We start from the raw sequence: 21,210 nt of genomic DNA, 5'->3' as shown, positions 1-21,210 counted from the left end.
TAAATTGCTGGACCTATATTCAAAGATTGGCTAAATTATCAACACAATCATTTCCTTCTTTCGAACACATGGTTGCAGGTTAAAGCCCGACAGGTTCCAGGATTCAACCCAGGAGGAGATGGGATATTTGTAATTTTGTACGAGAATTATATACTATTTAATAATAAATGTTTAGTTAATGGTTTAATTATTTTGTTAGTTTTTATATATTTTTTTGTAATTGGATCTCTATATTATATTAGATTTTGTAATTAAATTTCTATCGTGACAAAAATATTAGAATTAGCTGAATATTTCGTTAAACAAAACGAATATATCTAACACTTGTCTGAAGATTCTGTATAATTTAATAGAATATTCTGTTAATTCTAACATTTTTGTCACGATAGAAATTTAATTACAAAATTTGATATGGTATAGAGACTTAAATAAAAAAAGTATAAGAATCTAATTAAAAATTTAGTAAAATATAGGAACTGACAGAATAATTAAACCTTAATTAATTACTATCTTTGTCCAAAAACTTTTAGTCAATTAATTAATTTGGTCCTTCAAAAAAATTACGATAAATACTAATGTATTTTAGAAAAAAACAGAAAGTACAAAACTCTTTATCAAATAAAATAAAGAGTTAAAAATTGTTTAATTAATAAAAAGTAAAAAATTAGCTAATGCATATTAACATGAGTGTTAAAATAGAAATTTGAAAAAAATTAACATGATGCACTTTATTCAATTTAAGAAAACAATTTTTTTAGGTGTCCCTTTAAGAAAAGAATTTGATCGAACTAAACTAGGATGTTAATTCAAAATCATATGTAAAATTTGAGAAATCAAATTAAACACTTAATCTTTTATTCAAGGATTTTGTTAGGTTAAGATAATTGATTAAAAAAGCTTTTATAAAACATTAAAATATTAAGTAGTTAAAATTTTAATATATTTATAACGTATTTGTTAAAAAATTTAAAAATTTTCACTGGCAATAATTTTAACTAATGCATTAAGAATATTTGCTAGAAAATTATTTATATAATAGAGTAACAAATAAAATGAATGGATAATTAGCAGCTGTTATTACATGTATAAACAAATTAGTCACTAATCAACTATTTATATAAAATATAAATAAAAAATATATAAAAATATTAAAATATTATTTATACATTAAAATTAACTATTAAAATTAATTGTTAATATAAAATAAAAATTAAAATACAAAATATACATTAAAAATAAATTACTACACATATATTTATGCATACATATATAATAATTAATTTTAGTTATTAATTTTAATACACACTTATCACAGTTGAAAAATCTGTATAACATTTTGGATAACAAATTTCCATTTCTGTTTAACAAACACCTGTCTCCAACTATCCTCAATAGACACAAATGGTGGGGACTAGGGAACAACAAATAAATGTAAATTAAATGTCAAAATCAAGCAATAAACCTCCATTGGTATATTTCCATAACTATAGAATCTGAGCTGAGAATGAATGTGATGGCTTCAAACTATAAATCCCACCAACAAATGGAATTTCTTCCCTTCCGTACTGAACTAAGTCCCTTCTTTTTCTCTTTGACCCCTTTTTTAGGTTTCTTAGCACTCACCGAAAGCTAAGAGAGAAAACAAGCAGTCCCTCAATTTGAGCAAAGTGTAACAAACAACTAAGTCCTTCACTCTCTCACGGAACTTCTTTTCATCACACAACAAAACAAAACAAAACAAACTACAGCATTGTTTAGCTGAGAGACAGAAGAGAGAGAGAAAGGGACAGAGAGAATCTCTTCAATTATTATAATATCATCATCATAATAAAATTTATAGTACATGATATGATATTAATTTTCGCCAACAATAACACCACCAAATCAATTTGGGTGAGTTAAATATTAATTTATTTCTCTACTTAAATAAATATTATGAATTTAATATATAATAATTTGTTGATTGATAATAAATTTTTAAATAAAATTATTATTTATAATAAATTATATTTTTAGTCTATTCAATTAGGAGATCCAGTAGCAACCAATAACACCACCATAGTTTTATATTATCATTAATATATAATATAATATAACATTATTGTTGTGGTTCATGAACAAATTTGCTCCTCTCCTGTTAAAAGAGGTTGGTTAATGTTGTTTGAACCAAAAGCTAGGTTTATAGCTGCCTCGGCAATTTTCAGAAAGGGGAAAACAAAACACGGTTATTGAGAGAACACCCAATTCGAAAGTTTTGTACTTTCCTCAATTGGGTGTCAGTTTTCCACATCAAAATCTGATTTTGATTTCGCGACTCACCACTTACGATTACAAATTTACAACTCGCTTCGTTTCTTTCTGTTTCTGGGAACGGAAATAACAGAACTGACACAACTACAACCCGTTCTCTATTTCAGTATTTCTATTCTGATTTAGTTGTAAAAACTAATCTCATTTTCTTTTTCTTTTAGTTTGCAATGTGTCAATAGAATCTGCTTCGAGATACACCAATTTTGTTTCTTCTTCTTCTTCTTCTTTGTTTCTTTAGACTCTGAAATGCCCTTCTTGTTATTTTATCTAAGGTTTCTTCCATTTTCTCCTCAGCGTGTTTTTTGAAACAAATAATGGAGGGTTCAGATTTTCTAAATAGTATCTCAGCTTCAATATTATCAAAACATTTCTCGGACTCTGAGATTCTATCCGACACGATCCTAGGATTGCCATTTTTGGAACTTGCTGCAATCTGCGTGAACCTTACCCTTGTTGTGTTGTTCCTCTTTGTTGTATCCGTGAGGAAGATTTGTGTGTGCGAAGGTCGGATTCGAATTAATAAGGAAAACGGCATCGCCACCAGCACCACCCCCATTAATGGAAACAATGGCATTGATGGTGAAGTTCAAATAGGTTCAATGTTCAAGTTCTCAGTGTTCTCTTGTTTCTATGTCCTTTTTGTTCAAGTTGTGGTGCTTGGTTTCGATGGGGTTTCTTTGATTTCAAATGGGGCAAATGGAAAACATGTGAACTGGTTCCTTCTATTTGTGCCAGCTGCACAAGGTTTGGCTTGGTTTGTGTTGAGCTTCTCAGCATTGCAATGCAAGCTCAAAGTTTCTCATAAGTTCCCTTTTCTCTTGAGGGTTTGGTGGTTATTGTCCTTTGTTATCTGTTTGTGCAATTTGTATGTTGATGTGAGAGGTCTTTATATGGAAGGTCCCAAATACCTTTCCACTCGCGTAGTTGCAAATTTCGCCGTCACTCCGGCACTTGCATTCTTGTCTGTGGTTGCAATTAGGGGTGTTACCGGTATACAAGTTTGTGTGGACCCTGATCTTCAGGAGCCATTGCTTGTTGAAGAGGAGACGGGTTGTCTCAAGGTTACACCATATAAAGATGCCGGAATTTTCAGCTTGGCCACGCTTTCGTGGCTGAATCCGCTTCTTTCCGTTGGTGCAAAGAGACCCCTCGAGCTTAAGGACATTCCCCTTGTAGCACCCAAGGATAGAGCCAAGACTAGTTATAAGATTTTGAACTCAAATTGGGAGAGATTGAAGGCTGAAAACCCCTCTAAGCAGCCTTTGTTAGCTTGGGCGATTCTCAAGTCGTTTTGGAAGGAGGCAGCCGTGAATGCTATCTTTGCAGGTCTGAATACTTTGGTAGCTTATGTTGGTCCATATATGATAAGTTACTTTGTTGATTACTTGGGTGGCATAGAGACTTTTCCTCATGAAGGCTATGTCCTCGCGGGAATATTCTTTGCTGCGAAGCTTGTGGAGACGCTGACGACTCGGCAGTGGTATCTAGGAGTGGACATCTTGGGGATGCATGTCAGATCGGCGCTAACGGCGATGGTGTACCAAAAGGGGCTAAGGCTGTCGAGCTCAGCCAAGCAAAGTCACACAAGTGGGGAGATTGTCAATTACATGGCTGTTGATGTTCAGAGGGTAGGGGATTACTCTTGGTATCTTCACGACATGTGGATGCTTCCGATGCAGATTGTTCTTGCTCTTCTAATTTTGTACAAGAGTGTTGGAATAGCTGCCATTGCAACATTGATTGCTACAATAATTTCCATTGTTGTAACTGTTCCTGTGGCTAGAATACAAGAAAATTACCAAGATAAATTGATGGCTGCTAAGGATGAAAGGATGAGAAAGACATCAGAGAGTTTAAGGAATATGAGGATTCTCAAGCTACAAGCTTGGGAAGACAGGTATCGTATACAATTGGAGGAAATGCGTGGAACGGAATACAAGTGGCTGAGGAAAGCGCTCTATTCTCAGGCTTTCATAACCTTCATATTCTGGAGCTCCCCGATTTTTGTGTCGGCAGTCACTTTTGCTACTTGCATATTGTTGGGTGGTCAGCTGACAGCAGGCGGTGTCCTTTCTGCCCTGGCTACATTTCGGATCCTCCAAGAACCTCTGAGAAACTTTCCGGACTTGGTGTCAACGATGGCTCAGACAAAAGTTTCGCTTGATCGGATAACTAGTTTTCTGCAGGACGAAGAATTGCAGGAAGATGCAACTATCGTCTTGCCACCAGGCATGACTGACACTGCCGTAGAGATCAAGGATGGTGTCTTCTGCTGGGACCCTTCTTTGTCTAGGCCTACACTGTCAGGAATACATATGAAAGTCGAAAAGGGCATGCGTGTGGCTGTTTGTGGCATGGTTGGTTCTGGGAAATCAAGCTTCCTTTCTTGCATCCTTGGAGAGATTCCTAAGCTTTCGGGTGAAGTATGTTTCTGTTCTTTATCTCTAAATTCAGTGGCATATATATATATACAGTACAGTTTTTACATGATTCATTGTTTATTTCTCAGGTTAAAGTATGTGGCACTGCTGCATATGTCTCCCAATCAGCATGGATACAGACAGGAAATATAGAAGAAAATATCCTCTTTGGAAATGCGATGGACAAACCAAGGTACAAGAAGGTTATTCATGCTTGTTCACTGAAGAAGGACCTAGAGCTTTTCTCACATGGAGACCAAACAATTATCGGTGATAGAGGTATAAACCTCAGTGGTGGCCAGAAGCAGCGGGTTCAGCTTGCACGAGCACTTTATCAAGATGCTGATATTTATCTCCTTGATGATCCCTTTAGTGCAGTTGATGCCCACACCGGATCGGATTTGTTCAGGGTTAGTTTTCTTAATTACTGAATTAATGTTTCTTATTACATGAATTAGATATGGTTTAATCGATGACAATGTGATTGCAGGAGTATGTATTGACAGCATTAGCCAAAAAAACAGTCATTTTTGTGACGCATCAAGTTGAATTTCTGCCTGCTGCTGATCTGATACTGGTATGGCCAAATGGTATTTTGTTGCACATTAACTCATTCATAGCTGTAGGAAGCTTCCTATGTTGAATAATACACTTCATTCAGGTGTTTTTTGTTTTAATTTAATTATTTATTTTGAACTATATTAAAATCTTTTGCATTTGAGAGATATATATTCCCTGCATGATCAGGGGTTGCAGTTGCTTTCTCCTATTTTAGTGTGATGCATTTGTTCTTTTCGGATTAGAATTCACAAACCTTTGGTTTGGGTTACAGGTTTTGTCCCTCTTATTTTTTAGTTACACTTCGAATGAAAATTGAAAGTAGAATTTGAGAAGTACACAATACATACTGTCATATCTTGCTACTTCAGGGATATGATATCGAAACATATATAAAACATCACAGCAATCAGTTTTAAGATTGACTGTGTTAAATTGATCTGTGCACAGGAAGGCTCAGGAGTGATTTTCTATTTAATTACGGAACTCCTGCCTACTGTTCTGTTTTACTGCAGCTTCCTCCTGAGTCAAACTCGTAACAATTGGCCGTTATGGTAATTGAATGCATTGCCGATACTTTCAATAATCTTTTCTTTTTGAATTAAAATAAGCTGTATTGCTTGATCCTGATCGATTTTGCTGCCTACATTTGTAATCTATCTCTGTCTGCAAAGATTATTAATTTGTTGAATGACTAGGTGGAATCCTGTTTGAATTATCTGACTATGATCATGTGGTTGATACAAAGTGAAAAAAGTAATTTTTCTCATTTTTTTTCTTTTTTTTTTTCTGCATTTGAAGGTTCTTAAAGAAGGACAAATCATACAGGCAGGAAAATATGATGAGCTTCTACAAGCTGGAACAGATTTTAAGACTCTAGTTTCAGCTCATCATGAAGCAATAGAGGCTATGGATATTCCTTCTCACTCAGATGAATCAGATGAAAACATGTCCCCAGATAGATCTATTATGACAGAAAAGAGATCCTCTGCTTCACTCGACATTGATGGTCTAGCAAAAGAAGTGCAAGAGGGATCATCCGATCAGAAGGCAATCAAGGAGAAAAAGGCAAAGCGCTCAAGGAAAAAACAACTTGTTCAAGAAGAGGAGAGGGTTAGAGGTCGAGTGAACATGAAGGTTTACTTGTCGTACATGGCTGCAGCATATAAAGGCTTACTGATTCCGCTCATAATTATGGCACAATCATTATTTCAGTTCCTTCAGATTGCTAGTAACTGGTGGATGGCTTGGGCAAATCCTCAAACCGCTGGAGACGAGCCAAAAGTAACTCCAACTGAGCTTCTTCTCGTGTACATGGCCCTTGCTTTTGGCAGCTCATTGTTTATATTTGTAAGGGCTGTTCTGGTAGCTACATTTGGTCTTGCTGCTGCGCAAAAATTATTTTTCAGCATGCTCAGAAGTATTTTCCGTGCACCAATGTCTTTCTTTGACTCTACACCATCTGGAAGGGTCCTGAATCGGGTGAGTTAATCTTGGTTTTCGACTTTTTGTGCCTCCTTAGTTTTGTTTGTCCATAAATGTGTGGCGTGCATTATGTAATGGGTTGTATGTATATACCAGGTTTCTGTTGATCAAAGTGTTGTGGATCTCGACATTCCTTTTCGACTCGGAGGGTTTGCTTCAACAACAATACAGCTCATAGGAATTGTTGCTGTAATGACAACAGTTACATGGCAAGTTTTGCTCCTGGTTATCCCAATGGCTATTGCTTGTTTGTGGATGCAGGTAATTATAGTTTATATCTTCAATTTTTGTTTCAATCTGCTTTTGAAAAAGGACATGCTGTGTACCATAAAGGTTTATTTTATTTTATCCGAGTATCTTGTGCTATCATCTAATGAATGATTTTTGACCTTCTACTAATTCCGTCACAGAAATACTACATGGCTTCCTCAAGGGAACTGGTACGAATTGTAAGCATCCAAAAATCTCCAATAATACATCTTTTCGGTGAATCAATTGCGGGAGCAGCCACCATCAGAGGTTTTGGACAAGAAAAAAGGTTCATGAAGAGGAACCTTTACCTTTTGGATTGTTTTGCACGGCCATTCTTTTGCAGCCTTGCAGCTATTGAGTGGCTATGCTTGCGCATGGAATTACTCTCCACTTTTGTGTTTGCTTTCTGTATGGTACTACTTGTGAGTGTTCCCCATGGAAGTATTGACCCCAGCATGGCTGGACTTGCCGTGACGTATGGCCTGAATTTGAATGGACGTCTATCTCGGTGGATACTTAGCTTTTGCAAACTTGAAAACAAAATTATATCTATCGAAAGGATTTATCAGTACAGCCAAGTTCCTAGTGAAGCACCTGCAATTGTTGATGATTCTCGTCCTCCGTCCTCATGGCCCGAGAATGGAACAATCCAAATAGTTGATTTGAAGGTATCCAGTTTAGTTTTGCATTAAGTATGCTTCTTGAATTTTTGTTTCTGTCCTGTATTAAGAAGTCCAAACTTATTATATTTTGATTTTTCTTTGGTCATCTTAATTTTATCTTTTAATGTGATTTTTCTTCTTGAAGATACGATACAAGGAAAATCTTCCATTGGTGCTTCGTGGAATATCATGTACATTTCCTGGTGGGAAGAAGATTGGAATAGTCGGACGTACTGGCAGTGGCAAATCTACTTTGATTCAGGCATTATTTCGATTGGTTGAACCATCCACGGGGAGTATCATTATTGACAACATCAATATTTCAACAATTGGCCTCCATGACCTTCGAAGCCGTCTGAGTATAATACCACAAGATCCAACCTTATTTGAAGGCACAATACGAGGCAATCTTGATCCTCTTGAGGAGCACTCAGATAAAGCGATTTGGGAGGTTAGTATTGCTTGGATAGTTCCATTTATGTCTTTGGTATTTAAGCTATTTCCCTAAGGGCTTTGTTTGCTCTAAATCCAAAGAATCAAGATCTCGTGTTTTTTTTTTCTTTTCTCTTTTTTTTTTTCTTTCACTTTCATTTCCTTTTTGCCATCTTTTGTGTTGCCTAATGGCACAATACTATGGCAACGTCTCATCCGCGGATCCTCTAAGGTCGTGTCTGTGAATTGGAATCTTGGAGGGAAAAGGGAGGGAAGAGAAGGGAAAGAAGAGTAAAACAGACTCTACTCAGCAAGGCATTCCCTTCCCCTCCAAGATCTCAACTCGCAGATGCGCCTGCCCTAAGGCTTGGTCTTTGTTGTTCTTGTGGTTTACTCTTTCTATATGTGTTTTACATTTTTGCTCTTAGGCAGACATGGTATAAGAGAATAGTCCAACAAACCTTTATCTTTCAAAGTACGGCTTTTTTCTTGCTTTTTTTTTTTTTTTTAAAGTTGGTTGTGCTCTGTTTGATTGGTTTGAGTTTATGTTTTAACAGGCACTGGATAAGTCTCAGCTTGGAGAGGTTATTCGATCAAAAGGACAAAAGCTTGATACGCCGGGTAAGAAGCCAAGATTTGAAAAGTGATTAATCTTCTTTCTCAACCCCACAAAAAGATAAGTTAGATGTACTTTGAATTTGCAGTTCTAGAAAATGGAGATAATTGGAGTGTAGGGCAACGACAACTTGTTGCTCTAGGCCGAGCGCTACTTAAACAGTCAAAGATACTTGTACTTGATGAAGCAACGGCATCGGTTGATTCTGCTACTGATAATCTTATCCAAAAGATTATTCGAGAAGAGTTCAGAGACTGCACTGTTTGTACTATTGCACATCGTATTCCTACAGTTATTGACAGTGATCTAGTTCTGGTTCTCAGTGATGGTGCGTATTTTGCATGCTTTTCTTTGGTCATTTTTTTTAAATATTTTATGCACCGTGACCTTAGGCTTTGTATTCTGTGGTATCGCAAAATGAAAATTTCTTGCAGTCAGATGTTGACATCTCATCCACACATTTTTCCTTTTTTATTTGCAACTGAGAGGTTTTCCAATAAAGTAAATTTCATGTGAAAAATGAAGTAAGCTAAATCATTTAGGAGAATTAATTATTTATATTTGATTGCCTTGCATTTATCGAGAAAATAAAAATACTTCATCACCTTGCGACTCAACTTTGTTAACGCCAGATTTTTGCTCATGGAGTTAATTTTTCAATGTTTTTTACAGGCCGGGTCACAGAATTTGACACTCCATCACGGCTATTAGAGGATAGGTCATCCATGTTCCTAAAGTTGGTAAGCGAGTATTCATCACGGTCGAGTGGCATACCAGATTTCTAAATAAGGTAATATTTCCCGCCTGCGGGTTAGTGCCCCCAAAGATCATTAGAATCTTTGGGGCAGTGGCAGCAAGAGCTCAACACATTTTGGAAGTTGAAACTCGAGATGCCTCGGTTGCTACGGTAGCTGCCGCATTTCGGCTCGTGCACAGACGAAAATGAAGGAGCACACGTTGCATGCCTCCTCTTCGACCAAGCACTCCAATGAGAGCAAAATTAGTTTCCACTTTGAAAGTATTAGTTGATTCATTCCCTTGAAGAAATGTGCATGGTTGGCATTCTTTGTAACATAAACTTAGATGATCAAGAAAGAAAGATGGGTTTGAATTGGGTTCAATAATGTTATATAAAAGTAGCTTTTAGAATGAGGCATTAGGATTTTGCTTAGCTGGAAAGCAGAGTTGACACTAGTTTGTGTATCCCACATTTTCTTGTAACATTTTTCAGTGTTAAAGCCGTTGTAGATTGGAGTTTTTTCATATTGGTTATTACTTATTACTTAAGTTCTTTTTCTTTTTTCATATATTTTGTTCAAAAATAGTATGTGCACACAAAAAATTAGTCGGTAAATAGCTATCATATATTTGTGAATGAATACATGTCTTATTGTAAGTTATTTTTAATATGTATTTTGTATTCTAATATATATTCTATTCGAGTGATTGATTTGGTAATTGATTTTTTATTTGGTAATTGATTTTTTATGTATACTTAATATAGTATTTTGTTAGTTTTTTTTTATATGTGTAGGTCAAGGATTAATCTATTGCCAATTGAGTTTTAATTAAAGAATTATCATTGGTTAATGAGCTATTACATGTACAAGACATAATTCAAATTTTCGACACTTATTTAAATGGACAAGTAAACTATGAGTCAAGCCTCAAAATAGTTCTTGAAATTTTTATGAGTCTCAAAGTAATCAATAGTTACTCAAATGCGTATTTAAAGTTGCACTCCAAGACTCATAGTATTCTCTAAGACACTTTCCGTCCATTGTTGGCCATTGGATTTGGCGCGTCTTTTGTGTGGAATGACGTGGTCTGGTGTCTCTCTCCATATCGTTGAAACCCCAACTTCTCCCCATCTTCCCTCACAAACAAAGACCCTTCTTCTTTTTCTCATAATCTTCAATGGCGCTGATCTGAGCTGCTGTGAGTGTGTGAGTTATCATAGAAAGGAATAGTGAATCAAATAGCGCAACTCTTTAAGATTTGTATTACACACACTTTCCTTTAGACTTAATTCGCCCCATCGATGTGGTGTGCAAAATGGGTTACTGTGAATTTCGATACAATAAAGAACACTTGACTTGTTTATGCACTCACATAGTCAATCCTTACACTAAATGATAATTTACAGAATAATATTTTCTATTCTTTCTTATGTGCATCAAGAAAGTGTTGAAATGGATTTTCAGCAATAATGAAACGAGGAAAATTTATAGGTATAGAGTACATGCAACATGTAGTTACGTACATGCAACTACGTACTCAACAGACATGGTTTTTCAAATAGTTATAACTTTTAACTTTTCAAAATAAGTCACAACTCTATGTAGAGATGTAACTCTTCAAAATAGCTTTTTACATATTTTTGAAAATATATCTCACAATCCCTCACTATTTTTAAAATTTCTTTTCAATCCTATCATTCTGGAAGTTTTATGCTTTCAATAGAGGTATCCTGCGATTTGAACCCTTATCTAGTAACTAGTGATATTCACTCCGAATTTAAAATGGTAGACAAATTTTGAACCATTTAACTCATATGAACAAGTGTGCATTAATAGCACATAAAATTTCGGTATCATGTAGATGTTATATTAAATATGACACACTTAGTATACTACATGGCCTTGTGTCTTGTATCCTTTCGTGAGCGCTTTAAGAATAAAATCTTAACTCCGAAAACCAGCCTCAGTTCACACTTATATAGGTAGATTCTATCAAAAATATCCCATGATTAAATACTTTAGCAATAATATACTTGCTATAGGTCTATTAAGAGTAAAAATTCATCCTGTTTCTCTATACCATTTTGGTTCTAAGTACTTTTTACTTTGGGATGAAAGAAATAATTATGAGTACTTGCAATTACTCTAACTAGAATGAGACCCGCGCGATGCGCGGGACGGTAAATTAATGATAGTATATAATAAATATTAAAAATTATTATGTTTTCTAGAAAAAAAATTAAATATGTGTAAATTGAAGTTAAAGTTAAAAGGTGTTTTATTTTAAATAATTTGTAGTACAAAAGATTTGGATGTTGGAGTTATACAAAGTGACATTTTTATTGGTGGTTTGATTTTTGCATTTGTTTTAATTGATGGACTTAGTCATCTTATGTGGCGCTAGTCCTCATTTTTTTTGTTGGTTGTTAGAGTTGCTGTTTTTTTCTTTTTGTTATAGGTTCTTGTGAAGATATGTTCTTTATGAATTATTGAGTTTGATGAGCTCTCTATTGTGTTATTTGGTTCCATCTTTGTATGTATGTTCTTCTTCCGAAGATGTGTCTTGAATTTGTATGGTTTTCTCTCTCCTTAATCTCTTGATGGGGTGGTGCTTCAATATCATTATTTTTCTGAAATGTCATTAGATTTGAAGCAGTTATACCCAATAGGTTTTTTTGCGTCGCTATCAAATAGTACAAAAGTTATTATAACACTTTGATCTGAAACCTTTAATTGAATTCTGAACCTAAAATAAGTATTGGGTAAGCAACTAATAATTTGATAGATGAGATTATGAAAAGTATATAGAGTTACCTTATTGTTGGATATTGTGGTGTTTGATTACATGTGCCACAAATGTAGTTGTTTCTTTTTTTTTATATGCTTTCTTCTGACGCTTTTTACATTTAACATAGTTCCATCCTAATTTGTCATCAATTTCATTTATAGTTGCTGAAATTGTGAAGATCTTTTCCTATTCCAATATTCAATTTATGTTATCATTAGGTATATAGTATTTGAGTAAGTATGAATGTATGATGCATGTTGTGATTTTTTTTTGTCATACCTGATCATAAGATTCTCATTGTATGGCCATTAGATCTTGGATAGTTATTCGATTTCTAATCGTTCTGCTCTGAAAGAATGATGCTCTATTGAGTAAGTTTGAAATGTGCAGTTCTGAAATAAATTTTTTGTGCTAAATTTGATGTTATGTGAAGGAATAGTGATAAGAGACTTATATATGTATTTTAAATGGTATGGAATTTAAATACTTATAACGTAAAATTTATTATGATTAATAATATTATTATGACATTTGTAATATGGATATTTATTACCTTTAGTGAGTTATTTATAAAAATTAATAAATTAATTGTTGCGGTTATAAATTTATTGTATTATTTATAACGGTAAGATATAATAAATATAGGAATATAAATTCAATGTATTTGTATGTTACAAATTTATTGGATTCTATTTTTTAGTTTTTTATTTGTACAAGTGTAATTACCCGTGTCATGCACGTGATAAGATTGAAATTATAATTTTAAATTATTTTTTAAAATTAATTTAAATTATAATAATTTGATTAATAAAAATTAATATATTATGCATTGTTTGTTTTTTTTTAAATTTAGTATTAATTGAATTAACTCTAAAATAGTTATTAATCGATTTTAATAATCTACTTTCTCCAATAAATCAGACATATATACTGAATGTGATCATAAATAATATAGTAATAGTTAAATCTACCAACAAACATATTGGCTATTATCACACTCTAAAACAAATTAAATATAAAGGCTATTAGCACGTACTTATAAATCTATAAAATCATACTGTTTTTAATTCGTGCAAGGGTTTATTTATCAAATAAACTTAAAATATAAACAAAAAATATTTATAAAATGGACCTGGCATCACTTGAAAGAATCATGGAAAATAATCAACTTATCTTATCATCCATAAGAACCATTTCTATGTAAGTCGTGTTGTTCTTGTCAAATTTGGATGAGACTTTTCATAACCTTATAATTCTTGACTTTATTTTTCAAACTTTTTCATTACATAATCTATCATAGGTAATACTATTGATAGAATCGTAGTTAGTATTCTTTAGGTATGAAAAATAATAAACAGAAGAAGTTCTATATCTGATGTACGAATTTTTTAGATGATAAATAATTGTAACAATTCACTATTAATCCTTATATATATATATATATATATATATATATATATATATATATATATATATATATATATATATATATATATATATATATATATATATGCACACACACACACTAATTATACACGGTAATAGTTAACAAATATTTTCAATGGAGATACTTACTCAATATATATGTTATGGATATTAATTATATGCCAATATTTTTAGGAAAGAGCTAAAAGAGGAGATATATAAATATATATAATATTATTGCTATATAGGAAGCATACATAAATTGCTACATTTCATTATTATGTTATACAACGTAAAATTATACTATCATGTTATTATTAATCCTAATTATGAATCTAAATAAATAAAATAGATAACATTGAATATTACTCTTTTTTTACATTCAATATTACTGTAAATATAAAAAGTAAAATAATTAATGAAAAAATATGAGCAGAAAATAAAACATATTAATTAAAATTCAATTTGTTATCTAATTAATCTTTTGTTCATACGATATAACTTTACAAAAATGTTATGAAACCTTTTTTATTCTAAAAAAGAAAAACACTATATGTAGCCTTTAGTAGTACAAAAAATAATTATAAAAATTAATTATTGATATTGATATTAATCATAATTGATTATTAATACTCTAATTTTTTAAAATATATTTTACCTTTTTAAAATATAATACATGTACCGTGTAGACTTTATTATTATTATTATTATTATTATTATTGTTGTTGTTGTTATCCACTAATTGATATCAAATTAAATGAGTAGGTCACTATTAATGTGTGCATCAATTATCTCCTAATAAAATTATTGCACTTGAATGAGAATTAGAACTATATCAATTGATATAATTAGAATGATTAAAAATATCGATGATTTATAAGTAGTTTAATAACTTATTAAATATTAATTTGATATAATTATAATGAAGATATTTTCTTAAATTAATATAATCATGCATTATTCATGAGCTAATTGTAATATAATTAAAATAAATTTATTTGAAAAAAAAAATTCATGTATAATTTTCAGAAATTATAATAATTTTTTTATTTATATATACGTATATATTAATTTTGTTAAATAATTATATATATATATAATTATATACATATATATAAATAAAAAAATATATGAATTATATTTCTTTAAACTCCATGTTACCAGCTATTAAAAATATTTAAATCACATGTATTAATTTTTTTTGTTATAATTATTTCGTTTTATATATATGATTATTTTTTATTCTACAATCGTGCAATAATATTTTTTATAATATTATTGCTATATATGAAGCAGCTTTATATTACTATAATTATATCAAATTTAATTATGATTGTAAATAAATAAAATAGAAAACAATCAAAACTAATTTTTTTATAGTCAAAATTTACGGTAAATATAAAAAATAAAATCACTAATGATTAAAAATTTGAGTAGAAAATAAAAATCCATAAGCTAAATTCAATTTGTTAACTAATTAATTTTATGTCCATATAATAATAATATTATTATATATTGATTAAAACTGTGAATACATACTAATAAAATTATTACATACGAAATGAGATTATTATTATTATTATTATTATTATTATTATTATTATTATTATTATTATTATTATTATTATTATTATTATTATTATTATTATTGAGTAATGATAATAATTCATGTGATAATGAATATTACCTATAAAATATCTAAAATTAAATAATATTCAAGTATAATTATGTGACAATTATAATTCAAAAATTACTGTATATGAAGTCACGTGAATTATTATTATAATTGATATAATAATTGCTATAATTGCTACATATTCTCAATCTTATCGATTGTATCAATTTAACTATATCAATTATATTCAAATTAGTAGTCAATTATTTTTATGAAAATTCTTACTATAATTAGGTTATAGTTATGAGATTATCTTTTATTAATCGTTATAATTAATTTAATAAAGATATTTATTAAGTATATATGTTATCTATATTAATTATATGCCAATATTTGTAAGAATGAGTTTAAAAAAGTGATATATAAATATATATAATATTATTATTATATAAAAAATAAATTTAAATAATATATTAAATATTAATTTGATATAATTATAATAAAAATATTTTCCTAAAATAATATAATCATACATTATTCATGAGCTAATTATAATACAATTAAATGTATAATATTATTCTATATTATTTATTTACTTTCATGATTTGATTTGATTGTTTTCTAGTTTATTTACTTATATAAATGATTAAAATATATAACATAACTATCGTAATTATTATAATTTTATGATAAAATTATAATTAACATGTTTTATCATAATTAAATTTTGATTTGATATAATTATAATAAAAAAGTTTCCTAAAATAATATAATCATACATTATTTATGAGCTAATTATAATACAGTTAAAGATATTATTATATCATAATGTCTACTTACTATATTAATATAATATCAAAAAATACATGTTTCATTATTTTCTATAGATAAAATTGGTTTTTATTGGCAACTAAATTGTGTTTAGGTCAACGAAAACTATATGTTTAGGTAGAGATTTTTGTCAAATATAATGAAAATACAAATAAAAAATAAAGGATAAAAATAAATTTAAATAATATATCTGGCACCACTTCATTTTATTAATTATTAAATTATTTAAAAATAATACATCCACGAAAAATATTCATAATATATAAATTGAGGCAATAATTTAAAATTTTATAATTATAATTTAATCAAATCTACTTAATATACTAAAACTGGGTTTTCCCCCAGCTACTAAAAATGACGTGTCGATCTCTCATGCCTCCGTTTTCCCTCCAAAACGAATAATTTTTTTTCTATTCTAAATTATTTTATTGTAATTATATTATAATTAATACTAAATGAATAATATATAATTATACTAATTTAGCAACATATCTTCATTATAATATCGAATCAATATTTAATGCACTATTAAACTACTTATCAATTATCAATTAAAAATACTTTTAATAATTTTAATGATAATAATAATATCAATAATAGTAATAATAATAATAATAATAATAAATCTTTGTTATCCGATTCACGTATATCAAATAATTTTTCTAAATTATTTTATAAAAAATATCTTTAATATAATTATATTATAATTAATATTTAATGAATAATATATAATTATACTAATTTAGAAATATATCTTCATTATAATTGTATCAAATCAAAATTTAATGCATTATTAAAAAATTACCTTAATAATAGGTAATTTACATATTTATTTTTGTTTTATTAAAGTCTATATATAGTGTTTTCCTGTGGTACATGAATCTAAATTTGAGAGTCAATTTATTTTATATTTAGTGTTTTTTTTACTACTTCATAGAATAAGAACGTATTCTTCGTTTTTTTTATTGAAGTTGATCCTTTTAAGGTACAATTTATAATTTTTTATAATATTTTTTTATATATTCATTCTATTATATTATTCTTTTGATAATTTTTTATTTGTTGTTACTCTAAGTTATTCTTATCGTCTAATGTTCCAGTTCGATTGTCTTTTGCCACAATCATTTACAATGCATCACATCCATAAAATACTTCATCAAGTTGTCTTCACTGATTCGGGTTCCAACTACATGGTTGTAAGCGTTCAGTTTTGCTAAATTCATAACAAATTCAGATATGCAATTTCAACGATTGGTAATATATTTAAATTTTCTTAGTTTAAGTTGTTCGTTATTAGAATAATTTTTTAACATATTTTGATTTTTTTTCCAGAAATTACCAGCTTTCTTTTGCATGCATGCAATGCCATTGAGGGAAATAAGAGTTAGTTTGGTTTCTCGGTGTGGCAATTCTATACCTTGCCGCATTGCATGGATAGCGAATGATGAAGCTTATCTAACAAGAGGATGGTCTGATTTTGCACGAATTCTAAATATTGAAACTTACGATGTTATTTCAGTTGGTTGTCGTTACAAGAATGATTCTATACTATACGTGACTAAGGACTAAAATAAGTTCAATATTGTTTTGGTAATTTAGTTTTACTATTAGTATTTGATTAAATTATAATTATAGAATTTTAAATTATTGCCTCAATTTATATATTACGATTATTTTTTGTGGATGTGCTATTTTTAAATAATTTAATAAAATAAAGTAGTGTCAGATATTATTAAGTTTATTTTTATCCTTTATTTCTTTATTTGTATTTTTATTATATTTGACAAAAAATAAACCTACACATATATTAAATCGTTGACCTAAAGACAATTTATTTGCCAATAAAAACAAATTTTATTTATAATTGGAATAAAACTTATTTGCCAATAATCGGTGGATAAAATTAAAATTACACCTGTGTCATATAATTATAATTGATTAATTGGTATAAAATGAAATTATACCCGTGCCATGAGTAATAATTTAAATAATTATATCTTAACAAAATATAATTTGAAATAATTTATAAACAATTATCTTAACAAAAATAATTATTTAATAATTGATTTAAAAATCAATGCAAAAAATAATTATTAATAATAGTATTATTAACCGGGTAAATAATATAATTTCAAATTATTACTTGAAATATAAATAATATATGGAAATTTATTGAGTAAGTCAATGATTTTGCACCTTAATAATTTGACAATTATTACTCAATTAGCCAGTTAATTAAATTAGTAATAACAATTTTCAATTTCAAATTTTGTATATTAAGTAGTTATTAAAAACTGGGTAATAATGATTTACACGGGAAAATTATTGATAAATTCAATTAACCATAAAGAAGATAATATACTAACAGTTTTACTATATTATTTATGGCAAAGGAAATTATTTTCTCAAATTAAATTTTATATAATTATAGTAAGTCTTTATAATTAAAGCAATATAAAACTGCTTTATATATAACAATAATATTATACATATTTATATATCTCTTCTTTTATCTCTTTTTTTAAAATATTGCCATATAATTAATGTAAAAAATATATAATATTAAACTGTTTTGTTATGCATATATATGAATTTATATAATAACCCATATAATTTATACGTATGGCATAATACATATGTTAAAAAAAGATTCCATAATTTTTGAAAATCACTGTTTTATTATATGAAATTGAAATTAAAATTAAATAATTTCTATTTATATAATTTTTTTTTCTATTAGTATCAAGTATTTTCATTAAAAATTCATATCGTTTGTAATTAGTATATATATATATATAAGTCGTAATAGTCAATTGTTTCAATTATTTTGACATTAATGCTCTTGCGAATGAACTAAGTGGGTATTAAGAAAGGCTAACTAATGAGCAGAAATTTGCATACAATCAAATAATTGGTGCTGTTAGCGGTAATATGGGTGGACTTTTCTTCTTATATGGTCAAGGTGGTTGTAGAAAAACATTCTTATGGTCAACTATATCATGCTCAATTAGGTCTAAAAGAGGTATAGTTTTAAATGTTGCTTCTTGTGGGATTGCTGTACTTTTGTTGCCTAATGGAAGAACTTCACTTTCAAGGTTTAAAATTTCTTTGGCCATAAATAAGGATTCTTTGTGTAGCATTAAACAGGGAAGTCCTCTTGCAAGGTTAATATCCAAGGCCAAATTAATCATATGGGATGAAGCTTCGATAATAAGTAAGTATTGTTACGAAACTTTAGACAAATGTCTAAGAGACATCTTAAGGTGCTCAGATTCGTATAATGCTCATTTGTCATTTGGAGGTAAAGTTATTGTTCTTAGAGGAGATTTTAGACAAATTTTACCTATGATTCCCAGAGGCTCAAGGCAAGATATAATTCAGTCTTCTATTAATTCTTCATATTTGTGGCATAACTATAAGGTTTTGAAGCTTACAAAAAATATGAGATTGTCACTAGGTGAAAATAACAACATACAAGAACTCAGAAATTTTGCAGAATGGCTACTCAAAATTGGTGATGATTTAGCTGGTGATACAACAGATGGTGAATCGATCGTTCATATACCATCTGACATTTTGATTAAGAACTCTGAGATAGCTTTGGATGACCTCATTAATTTCGTGTATCCAGATATGCTATCCAATTTATCCGTTGAAAATTATTTCAAGGATAGAGCAATTCTTGCACCAACTTTGGATTGTGTCACTAATGTCAACAACAAGATGATTGCAGGGTTACTTGGACAAGAAAGAGTCTACTTAAGTTCAGACTGTGTGTGTGCTGAAGAGGGAAATATGGAATTTGAGTTAGATGCTTTCTCGCCGGAGATTTTAAATGGAATAAATTGTTCAGGTCTACTACCACACAAGTTGGTTTTGAAGGTTGGCGCTCCTGTTATGTTGCTGCGAAATATAGACCAAACTAATGGTTTGTGCAATGGAACGAGGATGCAAGTTAGAAGAATGGGAAATATGGTGTTAGAATGCAAGACTTTAACTGGTAACAAAGCTGGAAGTATTGTTCTTATTCAAAGACTGAATCTAATTCCAAATAATGAAACATTGTCGGTCATGTTTCAAAGAAGACAATTCCTAATTATCATGTCATTTGCAATGACAATAAATATGTCCTAGGGACAAACTCTATCGAAAGTTGGAATTTACTTTCCAATGTCAGTTTTCACCCATGGTCAATTGTATGTTGCGTTATCAAGGGTAACGAGTAAAGATGGTCTGCGAGTGCTGTTGCAAGATCATGGACACTTGGAAGATAACTGCACGATGAATGTGGTATATAGAGAAGTTTTTGAGATCCTATAATAAAAAGGTAATAACAAAATGTCTTACTAAATCTATTTATTTATTAAAATTTATTACTATCACTTAAAAAAATTTAAAAATTCTAGGAACTAATAGATGAATTCTTATTGTACATTAATAGTTTGAGAATATTAAAATTATCATTAAAATTCGTATAATTTTATTCTCTTGACAAACAATTTTATAATTACATTAATCATATAATTTTATATACAAATATTTATACAGTGTTGTTTTATGTATATATTTTGCAGGTATCAAAGGATAGCATTGAATTGTTATTCAGTAGGTTTAAATTATTTATTGTTTATTACAAAACTTTCTGCATTAGAATTCTCTATTAATTTGTTCTTCATTTTGAGCTGATTTTGATATTTTCTTACTTCACAGTAAATCAATATATAAAACTTTGTTGGTAAATTTAAGTATTACTAGATTATTTATGGTCATATTGAGTATATATGCCTGATTTATTGAAAAAAGTAGATTAAATAACTATTTTATAGTTAATACAATTAACACTATATTAAGAAAAGAAAAACAACATATACAAATTATTTTTTTATTAATTAAATTATTATAATTAAAATAAAATTTAACATAACAACTTAAAATTATAATTTCAATCTTATCACGTGCATGGCACGGGTGATTAAACTTGTACTAATATTAAAACCAAATTACTTAAACAATATTGAATCTATTCTAGTTCTTAGTCACGTATAATATAGAGTCATTCTCGTAACGATAACCAAC

At 29.4% G+C, this 21,210-nt stretch overlaps 1 protein-coding gene across 2 annotated transcripts; it reads left to right on the top strand.

The window, feature by feature from the left end:
* Positions 1-1,556: 1,556 nt before the first annotated feature.
* On the top strand, positions 1,557-9,998 carry LOC112741073 (ABC transporter C family member 5). 2 transcript variants are annotated; one of them, XM_072216117.1, is made up of 11 exons: positions 1,557-1,893; positions 2,605-4,733; positions 4,820-5,140; positions 5,221-5,307; positions 6,090-6,770; positions 6,870-7,034; positions 7,184-7,693; positions 7,833-8,138; positions 8,677-8,740; positions 8,824-9,063; positions 9,408-9,998. In XM_072216117.1, exons 2-11 carry the CDS (start codon positions 2,625-2,627, stop codon positions 9,518-9,520), a joined length of 4,596 nt encoding a protein of 1,531 aa, XP_072072218.1. In that variant the 5' UTR covers positions 1,557-1,893; positions 2,605-2,624; the 3' UTR covers positions 9,521-9,998. The 2 variants fall into 2 exon arrangements, with proteins under 2 accessions (XP_072072218.1, XP_072072224.1); XM_072216123.1 differs by lacking the exon at positions 1,557-1,893 and adding an exon at positions 2,078-2,146.
* The last annotated feature ends 11,212 nt before the right edge of the window (positions 9,999-21,210 follow it).

This window comes from Arachis hypogaea, chromosome 2, assembly GCF_003086295.3.
Source record: "Arachis hypogaea cultivar Tifrunner chromosome 2, arahy.Tifrunner.gnm2.J5K5, whole genome shotgun sequence".
In the NCBI taxonomy this organism is placed as follows: Eukaryota; Viridiplantae; Streptophyta; class Magnoliopsida; order Fabales; family Fabaceae; genus Arachis; species Arachis hypogaea.
This window is presented reverse-complemented; position numbering and strand designations above follow the sequence as displayed.